We start from the raw sequence: 17,867 nt of genomic DNA, 5'->3' as shown, positions 1-17,867 counted from the left end.
GCTGAATAACTATAAAATAACGAAATGCAACCAGACAAATAAATCAGCAGCAATCCGAGTTTTCCCACTGGTAAATACAGCTTCAGCATCTACAGTAAATTAGCGAACTACATTATGTGCTCATCTCGACAGTACTGGCATACCTTTAAGGTATTTTTATTGTGGGTAGTCATAATGAATGCAATTGTAATTGAATAAAATGCCACAAAATGTGTGTTGTGGCTGCTGACGTGTGTATAGTGTGTGATGCACAGAAACATCAGAAGTAAAATCGTGAGATATTGTAAAATATAAAGTTTAGAGTTATTATTTGGAACTAGCCTTATCTGTCACGTCCTTGCCCTGTTTCTCTGTGCTCCCCCCCGCCTCTTTAAACAACTGAAGAAGAACAGCGCGCATCCAACCCCCCCCCCCCCTTCAAAACTTTTAATAGTTTTAATATTTTGAGCCACTGAATTAGAAAAGTCACTGCAGAGTATTATTATAATTATTTATAACTATTATAATTCATTCACTTTAGATTGCTGGATAAAGAAAGTGCAGGCAATAAAAGTGCTAATGAAAATAATCAGCAATGTTGTCTCATATATTATTATTGTTATTGTTATATTATTATTATTATTATTATTAGTAGTAGTAGTAGTAGTAGTAGTAGTAGTAGTAGTAGTAGTAGTAGTAGTAGTAGTAGTATTACTTTTATTATGATTGATAATAATAATAATAATAATAATAATAATAATAATAATAATAATAATAATAATAATAATAATAATAAAAATTAGAAGAAGAAGGCAAGGCAGGTTTATTATATAGCATCTTTTATACACAGTGGTCATTCGAAGTGCTTTACAAACTAGAAAATACAAAGAGAGTCACATAAAAAAGAATAAAAATAAAAATGGAAAAAACAATTAAGAATAAAGCATGAATAAAACATGATTCAAACAATATATTTAATATATTTAATTAATAATTGATTGATTAATTGATTCATTTATATGAATCAATTATATGAGGGAAAATGTATAAAGAAGCCAATCAGCACAGTGGGCGGGTGAATTCTTGCACGTTTTTACAGTACTAGACTGCTGATTGGCTGCTGCCTCATGCTCCTCAGAGAGGCTCCTCCTAATTTACCCTTAACCGGAAGTCAGTGTGTTTATAGGTGTTAGCAGGTGGGCGTGTGTGGAGATCGTTCTGCTCTTAGGGAGGAAAGATGCCGGTTTTAATGCACGCCTGCACTTTACTGCTAAAAATCCTCACCCTGCCGCTGCAGGTGGCGGAGCTGCTGGGTATATACAAATTCTACAAGCGCGTGTTTCCCGTCATCGTGTACAACATTAGCTTCTCCTACAACAGCAAGATGAACGAGAAGAAGCGCGAGCTGTTCCGCGAGCTGCAGCGCTTCTCCCCGCGCGGAGGAGGGCCGCTGCGTCTGCTGGAGGTGGGCTGCGGCAGCGGCGCCAACTTCCAGCACTACCCCACCGGCACCAGGGTCACCTGCACAGACCCCAACCCCCACTTCCAGAACTACCTGCAGAAGAGCATGGACAAGAACGACCACCTGGTGTACGAGAAGTTCGTGGTGGCTCCTGGAGAGGACCTGAGGGTCGTGGAGGATAACTCTGTGGACGTGGTGGTCTGTACACTGGTGCTGTGTTCCGTTAAAAACACTCCCAAGGTTATCGGGGAGGCAAAGAGAGTCCTGAGACCGGTAAGCAGGCTGTAACCAGCTGATACCCACCTCAGACCGCTTACATAACCACCTGTTGGCTTTTTAAAGCAGAGGCTCCAGATCTGTGTAGACAGTTTGTCTCATATGTCTGTGTGTACACAGTACTTCTGTTCAGAGTTTCACTAAAATTCAGGCAGCATCTTAATATGTAGAGACTATGATATAAAATGTACATTATAGATGCTTGTTGTAAGGAAATATATGCGGTACATTTGAAAACACAAAGGTCCAGGTTAAAGGTTAAATTATTAATTGTTCATAGTGTATTTTTATGGCATTTCTTTCCCTATAAGTGTCTACATTAGTCAGCTTTGTTTGTTTCATTTTTTATTTTATTTCTAATTTGTTTCCCGTTTTCTCCCCAATTTACACTGCCAGCTAACCAACCTACTCATTAGGACTCCCCCTATCACTAGTGATGCCCCAACACCTGGAGGGTGAAGACTAGCACATGCCTCCTCCGATACATGTGAAATCAGCCACCACCTCTTTTTGAACTGCTGATGATGTAGCATTGCCGAGTAGCATCACAGTGCACTCAGAGGAAAGCAAAGCAACATGGTTCCAATACATCAGCTCACAGATGCCTTGTGCTGCAGACATCACCCTTTGGAGTGATGTGGGGAGAGAGCGCCATCTACCCACCCAGAGAGAGAAAGACTAATTGTCTTAGGGCTGCGGTAGCCGATGGCAATCTACATGAACAGGATTCGAACCAATAATCTCCCGATAATAGTGGCATCGCTTTAGACTGCTGGACCACTCGAAGCCCCCGTTTTATTGTTTGTAAGACCTAAAATAAAAGTTTTTCCTATAAAAGCTGCCTAATTGTAAGGACGATCTTATCACAGTATTCAATTAGTTTGTGATGAGCCATGGGGGGTGCTATGAGAATAAAGCCAGCTACAGGTCAATTTATAAACACAGGAAATCCACAATAACTTTCCTGTTTTGTTTCACAGGGTGGAGCATTCTTCTTCTTGGAGCATGTGCAGGCGGACCCTTCAAGCTGGATTTACTTCTTTCAGCATGTTTTCCAGCCTTTAATGTAATGAGCAAACAAATACACACGCAACTGCACTAATAATAATACTTTCTGCCATAATAATAATAATAATAATAATAATAATAATATACAATACACACAATAATATATACAGATCTATATACACAACATTTACAAACATTTTTAGTTTGTAGTCTAGATTAGTTTGTAACACTATTTGGTCATAGAGAAATGAGTCCATATAATTAAACCATATATGAACAATGCTCTAAAACTTCTATTTAGTTCAGTGATACTTGGAAACATCCCTTGCACTACTAGACAGTGCTGCAGCTCCCTGAAGGTTTTAAGGGATTTTGCAGCAACTCTAAAAATAGGCTGTAATCAGGGGTTACATTGGAGCTCAGACACTTTTAATTTACATTAAGTTTATTTGGTACGGTTATCTTGGGCCTATGCTCACTGACTTACTTTCTCATTCTTAAAATGCAGGTGCCCTTTATAGCTAATCATTTGTGTATGTATTATGTATTGATTCGCACAGTTTGTCTTTCATGCTCTAGGGAAAAGGTCATCAGTGGAAAGGGATTACTATCTGTCCAATTCTATTCAGAAAATATTTGGCTGTGGCATGTTAATGTGTTATATGTGTGGTCACTTGATTAGTCACTTCCTCTACTTCAGTGGTCACCTATCCTGCTTCTAGGAATTGCTGTAGAATTTAGATCCTATCCTACCTGACTCTATCTGATCTGTCTTAATCCTGGAAGCAGAAGTCTTTGAGTAACATAATTATTAAATGTGTATTGAAATAATTAAATTGTGTAAAAGTTCATACATACAGGGAAGTGGATCTCCAGGTGGAAGGTTGCTAACCACTAGGGAGGTTTATGATCATTTTAATTTGTTTTCCTCCCTGTTGTAAAGTTAGGTAGTACAATTCTGAAGTTAGTTCAGTAGCCTCCAGTGAGGTATTTAAATCGACCATGTCATTAGTCAGTTTCTTTAATAATATTTTACACCAAAATCAGATTGTAATAACACATGCTGGGAACTTTGCATGCACAAACCTGATAAGTTCTTGTTCCAGCCAAGTGGAAGAACTCCTCAGGTAAATAAATAAAATGATAAAGGTTTGAACATTAATATTGCTAAAATCAGGATAGTTTCTGGTTAGTTGAAATAAAAAACTGCATCTTCAGCAGCCTTTTGCAGAGAAGATTGGTGATTCAAATTAAACAATATAGTCCTACCCCCTCAATGCCAGTATAAATGTAACTACATACACTGTAAAAGAAGTAAAATTTTAAAAGCCCATGTTAATCTCTGGCTATGTGTGCCTTATCTCTATGTGGTGGAAAAAACTACACTAGCCCACTGTTTGTTCAGGCTAGCTTTGACTTTGATACTATTGAATGCATGATATGCTCATGTGTTGTAGGTACTATTTCGGTGATGGTTGTGAAACTACACGTGCTACATGGAAGCATCTGGAAGCAGCCGGTTTCTCTGACTTGCAGCTTCGCAAATTCCAGGCTCCACTTTTCTTCCTTATCAGACCACACATTGTCGGTTATGCTGTAAAATAATGGCAACACAAACTCATGTATAAACTCATTGTATCATTTATATATATTTTTACATGTTATTTTTTGTATATGTCACTGTAAGACAGTTTGGCCACAAATGTACTTCTAAAGTAATGTTCTTAAAATGTCATATTTACTTGTTATGAGGATGTAAATCCATGCCTGAGATCTGAAATTTAACGAGATTTGTAAAAAAGTAATTCCCTTCTTGGGCATTGCATTAAAAATGCATTCAAAGTTTCTATTATACTGTACTAAAGTTTACCACTACATTATCTCTATTAGTATCTCTGTTTCCTTTACGGGTGTCTGTAGACATTGAAAATCCTGCCCTGCCAACATGAGCTTTACCAAACAAGTGCTGCAGCACATCACTACACACATAGCATGGGTGATTAAACCTAGTAATATATTTTTATATAATTAACAGGAAATCTCTGTTCAAACTGCTGTGTAGTCCAAGCCTAGGCTTAACCCCTGTCTTGGGAAACTGCTCCCATATTTTTAATAAAAAAAGTTATGATTTGTGTAACAAGAAAACAGCACTTGTTGAAGATTGCAAGGGATTAAGCAGTTAAATCTTAGAATAAAGATTTCCCATTGAAAGTCAAATTCATGTAAGGACTATGCCTACTCCCTGTCTGGAAAACCGACCCTTAAACATACACAGAAATTATTGTCACAGTTTAATGTATTTTTGTATATATAAAGTTAATCTTAATTTTGTATGTTATCAAGGCCAATCAGAACATTAGCTTCTGAATTGTAAATACATTATATTAACAGCAAGGGCTGGCATGGTAAAATACTGCAGACATATTCAATAAAAGTGTTTTTGTTAGCAGTAAATGGATCATAAAATTAACCAGAAGAAAAGTATGATAGTGAAACAACATGAAATGAGAGAGATGGCTAGCAGAAATATAAAGTATTTTTGACATAAGATACATGGCAAAGTCACAAGAACAAAGATAATATTGTTCTAGTGTAATGTGCCAAAATGTGCAGCATTGCAAGAATGGTCTTAAGTCTGAAGAAGAAATCAAGAGTTAAAAGGTCTACGTACACTAGATGGCACTGATAGGCATAGTGTTTTATCTAAAAAAAAAAACTGGGAACAGAATCAGGTGCACACATCTGTGCATCTGGGCTAAAATCATTTCTAATTGATAGGTCTATCAGAATCTGGAGTGACTGATCTGAAAAGATCTGAGCCACAAGTAAAAATGTTTTAGAATTCTTTGGAACAAATAACATATGTGTTAATTATATTCACAAAATACAAAGATTAATTGGTGAGCCAGTTAAAACACAAAGGTCCAGTAATAAAATGTATAACCTAAAATAATCACTATTTTACACATGTAGTTCATAAAATGTCCCCACAACAAACAGACCAATAAACGTCTGTAGAGACGTTCTTTCTATTAACAGTTTCTATTAACAGTAGTTGACTGCATGTAATGCAGGTAAATATATTTGTTTATGTTTTTAATGCAGCAGTTTCACAGTGAATAACTGCCTGCAAATAAGAGTCCCCACTTCGAAAGAGAAGAAAGCTTATACTCCCCTCTTGTGGTGAAATATTATTCTGTTAAAAGTGTAAGTGAGATACTGCCAGGTCATGCAAGGGCATTAAGTAAATACTTATTTAGGGTCCAGAGTAATTAAAACTGGCCTCACTGTAAAATATCTTAGCTATGTATAAAGGCATAAGTGCATTAGTTTTTTCTGATGTAGGTGTTCATTCAAGTGTATTCAGTGGTCAGTTGTATTGTTAAGAGTTGTTTGTTGTCTTCGATTTTCATTTCAGGATTGCTCTATTTGCAGGTGTTTAGGTCTTTACGTGCACATTAAGTAATTCGATTTTTTTTATACGACACTTATTACTCATACTTGTGTGATAATATAATACAATATATATATAATATATATAATATATTATATTATATATATAATATATTATATATATATAATATATTATATTATATATATAATACAATATATATAATACAATTGTTCTGACAGTACTCACTCTTTTTCTTACAGGCTCTACAACATTCTTTATAATCACTAATTCTCATTTCTGGACAGATTTTTACAATTTATAATACAGTAGTCATGGTGAATAATACAATGGCAGCTTTTTCCCACAGTGATTGTAAAAGGCCCTAGTGACTTACTGTAACACAAATGTGTGCTTTGATGAACAGAAATAAAACATGCTTTAAAGGTTATTGATTTTTTTTTTTTAAAGCATACCGTAGCTATCACACATGTACGTGTCATGTGATTGGCCTTTCTTTTATAATGGTATTTTGTTACCTCATCAACAGATTTCTAAAGTAGTATCTACCTTTTTGAATAGCAATAAATTATTTTTTATCCTGATTTACAGCAGTATAACAATAAAGCATTACAATTAGTAACGCATCTAAAACTTATCAACATATGTTTCTTAAAACATATGTTAATAATAACAATAATATATGCAGAAATGCAGAAGGACTACAAAAAATATATAATGGACATAAAAACAAGAAGATGGTCATAATGTAATGTTTGATAGACATATGTTGTTTACTCATTCTATTTCAGACAAATTAAATAAATAAATAAAATCATTAAAAGCTAAATAATAGTTTAACCAGTTTGACAACTATATATAAAATTATAAAATAAAAAAGTGGCATTTTAATATAGGGACTGTATAAAATAAAAAGGTACTCAGGTATTCAGGTACTCGGAAGAGCTGAGATTTAGAGTTGCTCAGCTTCAACATAGATAATTTGTTTTAAATTCTGGTGACCTGGGTACTGTATAAAGGCCATAATGGTTTCCAGTTACAGAAAAAAATGACAAAATACAGAGTCAGCACAAAGAAACTTCCATTTGCCTTATGTGGTAATACCTGAAAAACACAGATTACGCAAATATCCAGTGGAAATGCTGTATCCTGTAGTCAACTGCTGTCTCAGAGTTGTAATACGCTACTAAGGAATTGTTTTAAGATTCACAAAGAATATCTATCTCACATTTTTAATCTGCAACATATTTTCAAACGATAAAATCAACACCGCATAATAAATTAATTACACAATACCCAACTTCTTTACATTACCAAGGGTTAAGTTGGTAAATGTTAAGCAGCCAAAGGCACACATTTAAGTATTTTTCCTGTTAAAATGTACGAAAACCACTATTTTACCATAGTCTAATGTGTAGTTTAAATGTTTTATGCCATTTCTTCATAGCAAGCATAACAAATGTATGTAGTTTGTCTCAGTAGATAGTTATTTAGCTAATTTTCCAGTTCCACCTTAAGGGGTGCAACAGTTGGCAGACTGCAGCATTGAAGGTGAAATAGAAAAATAAAAGAAAATAAAATCTCATAAAAGTCCTATTAAAGAGAAATTAAGAAATGGACAAAAATAATTAATTGTTACACACCCTGTCCCCTTTTTGAAGATATACTATACCCTAAAGTCAACAGGTTAACCAGCTAAACTTTAGCAATCCACTGATATAACCTAAATCTGTATCAGGTGTTTTAAGGGTTGTCTCAGTTCTTAGGGGGAGAATTTCACCCCTTTACTCTGTGAAAGAGAAATAGAAGTGGGCCTTGTAATCATTAAGTATACACACCTAAAGGAAAACATTATCAGAGTTCATATTCAAACATAGGTAATTTCAAGAGGAACGAGGGTCCAATAAATATACCAGAAAATTCTGAGTTGTGCACTTTTGTTTGTCAACCTGTAAGGGCAGATTAGTACAGTTGAAATTTAGGCTGGCATACTTTTTTATGAATACTCTATCATTTCAAGAATTTACTGCTGTCACTTAAAGTAAAATAGGCAAAGCTTACCCTTAATATTTAAATTTATTTAAACATTTTCCACGTTGCCTAGAGTTAATCTTAAGGGCATATAACAAAAAAAGTTTAAGCAAAAGCTCTGGCAATAACCTCCGGTGTCACTTATTTTAGGTAAACTAATATTTCATGGTAAATGTGGGGGGGTCCAAAGTAATAATTGTTAAGTGTGATGTGACGCCCATGGACTGGTCTATCTCATATTCTTTCCTTTTTAAAAGAAACGTAGGATTTTCCTCAACTTTTCCTAGAGAAGGAATATGAGGGAGTTTTTATATGTTTATATGTTTTATGTGTTTTCCAAACTCATTAATTTATTAATTTGTGGCAGCTAGATGATTACTGGATTAACCATTTCGGACCTAAATTATGTTCCAGTGATGAAAAATTACACACAAAATAGGACTCTACGGCCCTAATATAAAGTCTATATGAAAATAAATCAAATTAATTAATTATTCTTAATTAATGAATTTATTTTTTTATTCCTAAACATAATAAAAAGGTGTTCTAAATGACAGAATTAGTAAAAATTAGCTTGCATTACTTTGACTTATTTGTTCTGTAGTGCTGACATGCCCTAATGTCTGTGTTGCTGATGTTTTTTCCAGTGCAGTAATTAATGTTGTGTGCAACAAAATATAAAAATAAAAAAAAACATGATGCCCATTGTAATTGAAGCAGGGTCTGAAAGGGTTAAAATGTATAATGTTAATAAATTATAATATAACATGAACTGCTGTAAAATCTGCACACTAATCATGACAGTGTGGGTGGGTCACATGTCGCAGGGTTTTTTTTTTTGCAGTGCTTGGCTGCTGATTGGTTGGCGCCTCGCGCCCCTCCCCCGCCCCTTCCTTCGCCCCGAACTGAACCTCTGCGTGCGTGCGGATCAGCGTTAGCTACGGTCAAGATGTCGATTTTATTGCAGATCAGTGTTTTGGTGGTAAAAATCCTCACCCTGCCGCTGCTGGTGGTGGACCAGCTGGGTTTCGGCCGGTTTTACAAGCGCGTGTTTCCCGCGATAATGTACAAGCTTAGCTTCTCCTACAACAGCAAGATGGACGAGAAGAAGCGCGAGCTGTTCCGCGAGCTGCAGCGCTTCTCCCCGCGCGGAGGAGGGCCGCTGCGTCTGCTGGAGGTGGGCTGCGGCAGCGGGGCCAACTTCCAGCACTACCCCACCGGCACCAGGGTCACCTGCACAGACCCCAACCCCCACTTCCAGAACTACCTGCAGAAGAGCATGGACAAGAACGACCACCTGGTGTACGAGAAGTTCGTGGTGGCTTCTGGAGAGGACCTGAGGGTCGTGGAGGATAACTCTGTGGACGTGGTGGTCTGTACACTGGTCATGTGCTCGTGCCAAAACACCCCCAAGGTTATCAGGGAGGCAAAGAGAGTCTTGAGACCGGTAAGCAGGCTGTAACCAGCTGATACCCACCTCAGACCGCTTACATAACCACCTGGTGCTGGCTGATGTGTGCAAGCATCATGAGAACAGGCACACTACTGTTCATGGTCCTTATTTGCCATCTATAAACATTTACTGGGTTACATTCTTTCTCTATGTGATTTTGTATGTTAAAACGTATCTGGAACCACACATGAAAGTGACTTAAATCAGATTTAACAAAAAAAAAAGATTTGACATGTTTACACTAGGGGTGTGCCATATCATATCATACGCAATAATATCAACAAAATATTGGAATATCGTTATTTTAAACGATATTCTTAAACATGAGTTTCTTGGATTTTACCAAGAAATAATCAAGCCATCAAACCAAGCTGAACTGCTTGAACTTGGCAGGAGTGCCATAAAGTTATTCATAACCAGTGTGTAAGAGAGAGACAGTTATCGTGTAAGACTAGTGGAGGAGAACATGCCAAGATGCATGAAAACCGTGATTAAAAATCAGGGTTATTCCACCAAATATTGATTTTTGAACTCTCAAAACTTGAATATGAATATGAAAGTATTTGCAATATTTGAGGTCTGAAATCTCTGCATCTTTTTTGTTATTTCATTAATTTCTCATTTTCTGCAAATAAATGGTCTGAATGACAGTATTTTTGTTTGGAATTTGGGAGAAATGTTGTTCATAGTTTATAGAATACAAACAATTTTCGTTTTACTCAAACATATACCTATAAATAGCAAATCAGAGAAACAGATTCAGAAACTGAAGTGGTCTCTTAATCTTTTTGTCTCTTCAGCTTGGTTAATGGCTTAGAATAAGCACCAAAAGCAATGCAGATTAAAAAAAACTGGATACCCAGTTTGTCCAGTAAGTGTAATGTTTGGTCGGTAAAAGTGCACTTCCTGTATTTTATTGCATCACTGAAGTTTAGCTTCGTTTGCTCTGTTTGCTGCAGAGACCAACAGAGGTTGCTACTATCCAGTTGCTGCAAGAGAGCCAGCCAGTACTAATAATGATTAAATAAGAAAATGTTAATGTTAAAAAGGTGCAGCTATAAAAAATGGCCCAGTGTTGAAAGAGATGTACAGAATTGACATAATCTATTACTGACTTGTGTTGGGAACATTACAGGGAAGTCTATTTGCTCCTGACCTAAAATGAAGTTGAGTTGTACAGTTTAAAATACTTTAATAATAAATGTGATTAAATGTGATTTAATTTAGACTGATTAATTACATAGCATGTAATTAAAGTTATTTTACTTAATCGCCTGACAGCACTGTTAAAACATAAAAAATGTGACAAAAAAAAACAAAAATAGAAAAAAACTAATTTGCCAAAAAACAAAACTGATTTCACATGGCCGTATGAAGTGTATTTTTTTAAAATATAGAATAGAATAACAGATGCCAAATAAAAATCAAAATATGGCAATATGGTTTACTGGAAGATAATGTAAATTTAGTGTCTGAGATATTTATTCAGATTCTGTTTCAAAGATTAGCAATACTAATAATCCTACAAGTGGCTTCATTTGTTAGATTAAATTAATTAATGTATATTTATGTATTTGTATGTGACCTAATTATAAGAATGTACACTGGAAACTTTACTAGTGCCATGCTCAAATAGTTAGTGATAAATCTATCCCAGGTTGGAATACAGATTTATTGCTTAGCGTACATATACAGCTTTGTGCAATACATTTTGCAGTACTCCTCTCCGAGCATCTGGTCTCCCACACCTACATTATTGGATAATAAAAAAAACACACAGTAAGAGTAACATTTCTGTTTGTTTTACAGGGTGGAGCATTCTTCTTTTTAGAGCATGTGTCAGCAGACCCCTCGACCTGGACATACTTCCTTCAGCATGTTTTCCAGCCCTTGATGTACTGAACACACACAAACACAAACATACAAACACGCAACTGCACACAGTGTCACAGTACCCACAGTTACCTATACTTGTTCACATATTTTTAGGCATAGTTTTTTTTTTTGGTAAAAATGTTTGATTAGTTTGATTTCAGATAATGAAGTAAACATACACAATGGCATTTTTATTAATTATAATAATAGATGAGTTCATAGCATAACCTCTCACAAGGCTAAATACAGTAGCATTCAATAATGTACATAAATCAACATGTCTTTATTATACAAGTTTAATTTCATTACCTTTTTAAACGAGAACTTTTAATTCAGTTATTTTAATCAGGCATAGAAAAAACACACTCTGTATAGCAGATGTTATGAATACATGTGAAGTTATTACAGGTTTTCCTTCCAACCAAGTGGAAGGTCTCCTCATGTAAATTAATATAATACTTTGCTTTGTTGTAATAGAAACCTGCAGCTATACTTGCCCTGTGTTAGTAAGATTTGTGACCTCTGTCTTACTACATAAAAATTGTACAAAATAGTCTCCATATTATTGTAAATCATTAAAGACCCCTGATCCCCCATTGTGATAATGCATGAATTGCACTATATTGTATCTGCCATATCTCTGTTGAGGTCAAAGTACACTAGTGCAGTGTTTGTTCAGGCTAGATTTGACTTTGATACTGTCAGATAAATAGATGTGAAACATTATTTTGTTGTGTGTTCTAGGTACTATTTTTTGGATGGTTGTGATCCCACACGTGCTACATGGAAGCACCTGGAGGCAGCTGGTTTCTCTGACTTGCAGTTTTGCCACTTCAGAGCACCCTTTGCTGCTGTCTTCAGTCCACACATCGTCGGCTACGCTGTGAAATAATGTCAGCCCAGTCAGACCCATTGGACACGTTGGATTTATATATTTTTTTTTATCCCAAATATTTGGCTTTTGTAAGACCATTTATTTAGCCTCAGTGCACTTACAAAAAATGTTTATAAATTGCTTCTTAAGATTTTATACATTTAATATGAGGATGTCCGTGTGACTGACATGTAAATCTGCTGCTGAGGTATACTATTTGAATAGATTTGTGAAAAAGTCATTCCCTTTAGGGCCTTGCAAGAAATACAAATTCAAGGTTTCTAATGTATTGCACAAAAGTTTACCCCATATTGTGTCTGAAGTGTTTGGGATATAAAGAAAGCACAGCACTGCCATCTAGGGCCCAGCCGGCAAAGTGTGAGTTTTCATATACAGGTGCTGGTCAACGAATTAGAATAATTTGAAATAGTGCAATCATGAAATTCTTTGAATGCATTTTTTGTGCAGAAAGCAAATCAGGTGTTCACCGCACCTGTCCTACTCGTTAGACTAATCACAGAACTCGTTACCTGGAAAAAAATTTGCTCAGCTGAGCTTTCCAAAAGGCCCATTTAGGCCATTTAACTGTGACACTGTTGTTTTATTGAATTAGAATAATGGAGAAACCGTTTCATTGAATTAGAATAAATGCTCGAATTTTTGTTTTCTGTGAAGAGTGTTCACTGTGCAGTATAAAGTCAGGGTTGAGTAGAATTTCTAAGTTGTAAAATCAATCATGGGTAAGCAGCGCGACCTCTCAACCGGAATAGTGGCTCAAATTCAAGCCCTTCGCCAACAAGGCTTGACCCAAACTAAAATTGCTGAGCAGCTCGGCATCAGCCAGTCTTCCGTCTGCAAAGCTCTCAAGAAAAACTGCAGCAAGTGCACCAACTGTTCCGGCGTCCGAAAAACTTCTGCTCGCGACAACAAGCAGCTGAGAAAGATCGCAGTCAGCAACCGGTTCAAGTCCACTTCCGAGCTCACCGACTTGTGGAACAAGCAGACCGGCGCTGACGTCTCCAGATCAACCACTTACCGTCGTCTGCGCGAACTCGGCTTCAAATCTCGCGTTCCAGCAGTAAAACCGATGCTGAACAAGAAACAAATGGAGAAACGGCTGAAGTGGGCCAAAGAACACGGCGAGTGGACTGCTGAAGACTGGCAGAAAGTGGTCTTCAGTGACGAATCACGCTTCTGCATCTCCTTCGGTGACCAAGGTCCTCGTGTCTGGCGTCGTGGTGGCGAAACCTACAACCACGAGTGCGTGAAAAGATCCGTCAAGTTTCCCCAAAGCGTTATGGTCTGGGGATGCATGTCCGCTCGAGGTGTAGTTAAACTCTGCTTCCTCAAGAAGACTGTCAATGCTGCCGTATATCAAGATGTTCTGGAAACGTTCCTGATTCCGACTGTTGAGGAACAGTTTGGCGAAGAAGACTTCATATTTCAACAGGATCTTGCACCGGCTCATGTGGCAAAGTCGACCAAAGATTGGTTCACTAAAAAACAGCTTGAAGTTTTGCCATGGCCGGCCAACTCACCTGACCTCAATGTCATTGAAAACCTTTGGGCCATCGTCAAGCGGAAAATTCGCGACAGAAAGCCTACTACGCTGGACCAACTGAAGCAGAACATCGCCACTGCCTGGGAAGCTGTGAGTGCGGAAACTTGCAACAAGCTGGTCAAATCGATGCCGCGGAGACTTCAGGCAGTCATACAAGCCAAGGGGGCAGCCACAAAATACTGAGAAAGTGATGATTGTAATTATAATAAAAATTATTCTAATTCAATGAAACGGTTTCTCCATTATTCAATAAAACAACAGTGTCACAGTTAAATGGCCTAAATGGGCCTTTTGGAAAGCTCAGCTGAGCAAAATAATAATATACAAAACATGCTTAATATTCAACATAAGCAGAGATGGCCTTAAATTACATAAATTGCCTTATAAACACAAAAACAGCACAAATTTTATAAAATCCCGCTAAAACTAGAAACTAGAATATTAGATGATACAGTGTATCAATAGATCCTTGTTAGTATGTACTTAGGTTGTAAAAATAAAATAAAAAAGATACTGGGATTTGAATCCAATAAACACATGTTCTCTGTGTCTGTCACTGTGTGAATGTGGAGGAACTGTGCTGACAATATCAGAACCACAATGGAAACTTGGGTATGTTTGGGGGAAAAAATGTCACTTATAATTATATTTACACATATTAAGCCTTATCAGTTTTTAAAAGGTGCATAACAGGAGTCTGGGATATATGTATAATATACAAACTAACAGGTTTTATTTTTGTATATTTGAATTATTTAGATGATTGGCTAGTAGGGCACCCTGTTATGGCTAAATGTTACAGACAAGATAATTCTACTACGTGCACAAAGTTAATTATAAGCATTGTTATAATTTTTATATAGGCAACCATTAGAGTGTTTTTTATTTACATTTACTGATAAATAGTTTAAAAAATGGCTTTTAATTTAAGGAATCACTTTAGAAATCAGTTGGATTATACCCCTTTCCCAAAATGTTTTGTAGAGACACTCACACAGAACACTGATGCCATTGGTGTGACTTTTATTAGTAATTTACTAAAATTTATTGTTTTAATTGGCATAGCTTTCATTTAGCCTTGGGCAACAGTTTTTTTTGAATAGTCATGAAAGCCAGTAGCTATACTGAAACAATGAGGTGCTTCCTGGAATTTGACTGAGGTGTAGATCAAATACTTTCAATTTAATTGTGGTTATTATCATTAACAATAGTTGCATTACCTCATTTAAAAAGAAGAATAGGAAGGTTTCTAGTGCATGAGCAACCATGAGTCAGCACAAAGTGATTAGCAAGCCACTAAAATAAGCTTAGCTGGTAAAACTAGTGAATAGCCACAATCGTACTGTAGCATCATTGGGGCGCAGTAATGAGGCCTGGCAATAGTCCAGTTAAGCAATATAAATCCTTTATATAAAACAAGGAGAGAACATGAAACAAGCAGTGGTTCATGTTTTGAAATGGCAGGACCACTGAAGGAGCCCTTATCCATCCTCTATCCCAACACCACGAGGGTGAATAACACCCCACCAGCAGAACCACTACAACAAGCCCTAATAACCCAAATAAACAGAAACTAATGGCACTTGGGATGGGAACTTCCCATACTCTGTGCCACCACAGTACGCTGTAAAACACTTTAACTTCAGGTTTTTTTATTTTATTTTTAAAATATCTTGTTACTCTTGGTCAGTGACCCAAACTGTCCCCATTAACACCAATTGAGCATTACTTGAAGGTGTATGGACACAAGTATTATGACACTCTATTTAATTAAGTGTATAAAATGTATCACCTAGTCAATCAGTTTGCAGTTACAAGCATTAGTGAAATAATAGGCCATTCTTACTAAAAGTTCAGCATGGTTTTGTAATAAGATGCTGTCATTGCAATAATGTTACATTTTCCTTGCTTCTTGATATACCAAAAATCAATTGATTGATTGACATACTGCATAGAAGTATTCAATGTTCTGGTTGTTCAATAACTGCAAAGTTTTAAAACTTCCTTTTTGACATCAGCTAATGAAATGCACAGGCAGCACTTCTTTGTCTGGAAGTCTGATTAAAAAGTCTAGTCTAGGTTTGGCAAAAAGACAGAATTTCATATGCCTTCCTGACTGCATTGTGCCAACTGGTTTTGTTGGAGGAAAAATAATGCTGTGTGGTTATTTTGAGTTATTTTAAATGGGTTAGGCCCTTTAGTTCCACTGGTAGTATATCTTAATGCCTCAGCACACCAAGACATTTTGGACAATAGTTTGCTTCTAATGTTGTCTAAAATCTGAGGAAGTCCATTTTCTGTTGTAGCATGACTGACCCACAGAAAGCCCTGACATCAGTCCTATGAAACAACTTGGGGTGAATTAAAACAGAGATATTGAGCCAGATCTCAGTGTCTGGCCTCACAAATTTTCTGCATGAATTGATAAATCTTCTTACAGACTCCTTTCCAGACATCCTTTCCTGTAAACTGGACGTTGTTATAGCATAAAAAGGGAGGACCAACTCTGTATTATTGCCTATGGAAGTAGAATTTGGATGTCGTAAAATCTCATGTAGATGTCGCAGTATTTTTAAGTCCTTGTTGTGTGTGTGTGCGTGCTTACAGTCCTAATGGTCAGTAGTTTGTTTGGCATGGGAAGGGTACAGTGTGGCAAAGGCCTCCGCTTCAGGAAAGAAGCAGTTCCTCAGCCTGTTGGTGTAGGAACTTACAGTATTGTTTTCCTCTACTTCAAACATGGAGTGATTGGGGATGTAGTGTTTGACGTTGCTGCCCTTCTTTTTCAAGCAGGTAATAAAAACACTGTCTAAAATTGGGAGCCCCCTTCAAACAGTAGGCTTTGGCATCTTGTGATGCAGATCTTTGCACACACTGTCCTGCAGTTGGTTTGGATGGTTTTGGTTGTGTTCCTAGAGAAAATCCACAGTCACTTCTTTAGCTTGGTCTGCATTTTTGACCAGATGTGAGCTACCTGGGTACTCTATTGAATATGGAGGGTGAAGTTGGTCAGATGGAACACTTGTCTCAAATGTTCTACATTAAGTCCCTTTGTCTGAAAGTGTGAAGAATGTGGAAAGCATAAGACTCTGCACACAGCCCAGTTTCTCCCATTCTGACCTACTGTGGACGAACCATGAAGAAGTCCAAGCAGAACCAATGTGTAGGTTCTGTGGTTTTGTGAGCAGTATTTGTGTGGGGGGTGGTCGTGTTAAATGCAAAGCTAAAGACCACAAAAATAGCTTTCTCACATAACCGTCTGGTTCTTTTTAGTGTGTCAGAGCAGAGTGGAGTGCTGACACACCATCCTCTATGGAATGATTTGGTTGGTTGGTGCTTATCCAGATTAGGTGGGATGATGGTTCTCGTGTGTAAAATTCTAAGCTTCTCTAAGCATTTTATTACTGTCTGTGTCTTTTACTCATCTTTTTCTTTTGATTCTTTTTGGAATTGAAACAATTGGGCTAATGAACGCAGCCTCTTGGACTTTCAAAGTGAGCATAGACCTAGTTCAATACAGAAGGTCATCTGGTGATCATCACTAGTCAACAAATTGGTGGGGCTGTAGGAGGCCTGCATTATTATTTTAACACAATTAATTATGCCACCTAGTTTGACACCATATTCTTAAGAAGAACAAGTGCGATACACAATAATTGTCTCAGTACACATGATTATAAACAAAATGCATCAGTAGTGATCGATTCAAACACTGTCTAACAGAGTCAGTTTTAGATGGTCCTTACCCTCTTCATAATGAAATTTGCAGTGGGTTAGTATTCATTAAGCATTCATTTAGAACTCGATATACTGTGGATGCATTTTGTTGATATGTAAAGAACCTTTATCACGATACAATGAACTATTGTCAGTCAACTGACTCCATCACATTTTTTTAAAATAACATAAATGCATACACGTCACTGTACATATACAAAT

At 36.7% G+C, this 17,867-nt stretch overlaps 2 protein-coding genes across 2 annotated transcripts; both read left to right on the top strand.

Annotated features, from left to right (window-relative positions):
- Nucleotides 1-1,151: 1,151 nt before the first annotated feature.
- mettl7a.1 (methyltransferase like 7A, tandem duplicate 1) lies at nt 1,152-6,567 on the top strand. Its single transcript, XM_022675780.2, has 3 exons — nt 1,152-1,714; nt 2,698-2,783; nt 4,183-6,567. The coding sequence occupies exons 1-3, from the start codon at nt 1,217-1,219 to the stop codon at nt 4,328-4,330; spliced, it is 732 nt and encodes a 243-aa protein (XP_022531501.1). The 5' UTR covers nt 1,152-1,216; the 3' UTR covers nt 4,331-6,567.
- Nucleotides 6,568-9,047: 2,480 nt separating this feature from the next.
- On the top strand, nt 9,048-14,465 carry LOC103029516 (putative methyltransferase-like protein 7A). Its single transcript, XM_022675779.2, has 3 exons — nt 9,048-9,615; nt 11,431-11,516; nt 12,241-14,465. The coding sequence occupies exons 1-3, from the start codon at nt 9,118-9,120 to the stop codon at nt 12,386-12,388; spliced, it is 732 nt and encodes a 243-aa protein (XP_022531500.2). The 5' UTR covers nt 9,048-9,117; the 3' UTR covers nt 12,389-14,465.
- Nucleotides 14,466-17,867: the final 3,402 nt, after the last annotated feature.

The sequence above is a fragment of the Astyanax mexicanus genome, chromosome 5 (assembly GCF_023375975.1).
Source record: "Astyanax mexicanus isolate ESR-SI-001 chromosome 5, AstMex3_surface, whole genome shotgun sequence".
NCBI classification, from domain to species: Eukaryota; Metazoa; Chordata; class Actinopteri; order Characiformes; family Acestrorhamphidae; genus Astyanax; species Astyanax mexicanus.
This window is presented reverse-complemented; position numbering and strand designations above follow the sequence as displayed.

What these genes read in the sequence shown, in the direction of transcription:
- LOC103029516 (XM_022675779.2), top strand. Translation starts at nt 9,118, where the DNA reads ATGTCGATTTTATTGCAGATCAGTGTTTTGGTGGTAAAAATCCTCACC. An exon ending in CAAAGAGAGTCTTGAGACCG is followed by an intron (nt 9,616 to 11,430) that starts GTAAGCAGGCTG and finishes TTTGTTTTACAG; the next exon opens with GGTGGAGCATTCTTCTTTTT. An exon ending in CATGTTTTCCAGCCCTTGAT is followed by an intron (nt 11,517 to 12,240) that starts GTACTGAACACA and finishes TGTGTGTTCTAG; the next exon opens with GTACTATTTTTTGGATGGTT.
- mettl7a.1 (XM_022675780.2), top strand. Translation starts at nt 1,217, where the DNA reads ATGCCGGTTTTAATGCACGCCTGCACTTTACTGCTAAAAATCCTCACC. An exon ending in CAAAGAGAGTCCTGAGACCG is followed by an intron (nt 1,715 to 2,697) that starts GTAAGCAGGCTG and finishes TTTGTTTCACAG; the next exon opens with GGTGGAGCATTCTTCTTCTT. An exon ending in CATGTTTTCCAGCCTTTAAT is followed by an intron (nt 2,784 to 4,182) that starts GTAATGAGCAAA and finishes CATGTGTTGTAG; the next exon opens with GTACTATTTCGGTGATGGTT.